This window comes from Wasmannia auropunctata, unplaced genomic scaffold, assembly GCF_000956235.1.
Source record: "Wasmannia auropunctata unplaced genomic scaffold, wasmannia.A_1.0 LD265514.1, whole genome shotgun sequence".
Lineage (NCBI taxonomy): Eukaryota > Metazoa > Arthropoda > Insecta > Hymenoptera > Formicidae > Wasmannia > Wasmannia auropunctata.
Genome location: NW_012097376.1, coordinates 1 through 516, shown reverse-complemented (window position 1 = coordinate 516; position 516 = coordinate 1). Strand labels below are relative to the sequence as shown.

The 516-nt window shown below is 38.4% G+C and overlaps 1 protein-coding gene across 1 annotated transcript; it reads right to left on the bottom strand.

Annotated features, from left to right (window-relative positions):
- Positions 1–6: 6 nt before the first annotated feature.
- Positions 7–510, bottom strand: LOC105462336 (the record flags this gene model as incomplete). The annotated part of the gene is made up of 2 exons (XM_011708859.1): positions 472–510; positions 7–291 (listed from the first exon to the last, which is right to left on the bottom strand). Coding segments are annotated over exons 1-2 (300 nt in total), but the record flags the coding sequence as incomplete, so codon positions are not given.
- Between the last annotated feature and the right edge of the window lie 6 nt (positions 511–516).

Sequence of the window (516 nt, the reverse complement as noted above, 5' to 3'; positions counted from 1 at the left end):
GAGGACCCGTAAGGAATCCCGTCCGGGAAGATGATACAACGCATTGGGATAGTTTCTGATCTCGTCCGTCATCGCGACCGCTACGTTTCGAGCTCTGTTATCGATCACTTCCGGCACGGAGAAATCCGGAATCGAAGCTGGAGGTAAATAACTATTGTCGCGGAGTATCGCCTGCACTTTCGAGACATTGTATCTGCGATGGAAATTCACAAAGATCGCATCCTGAGAAGCGAATCCGTACGCGAAATTCCCTGAAGATATCGCGCTAGCGAAGAGGAGCCATCGATATATCTGCAATTATCGCCAATTAATTTGTTAAATTATTGTTAAATTAGTGCAATGAATTAAGCATAAAAGTTTAGTTTATTGTTAATTTAAATCTAATATAATATATAAAATTAAAAAAAAACTTTGATATTTTCGAAATTCTCTTATTGAAAATTAGGCAATTAAATATTTTCGAAACATCACCTGCGTCGAGCACATTTTGTATTGCGAATCATAACACGATCGAAA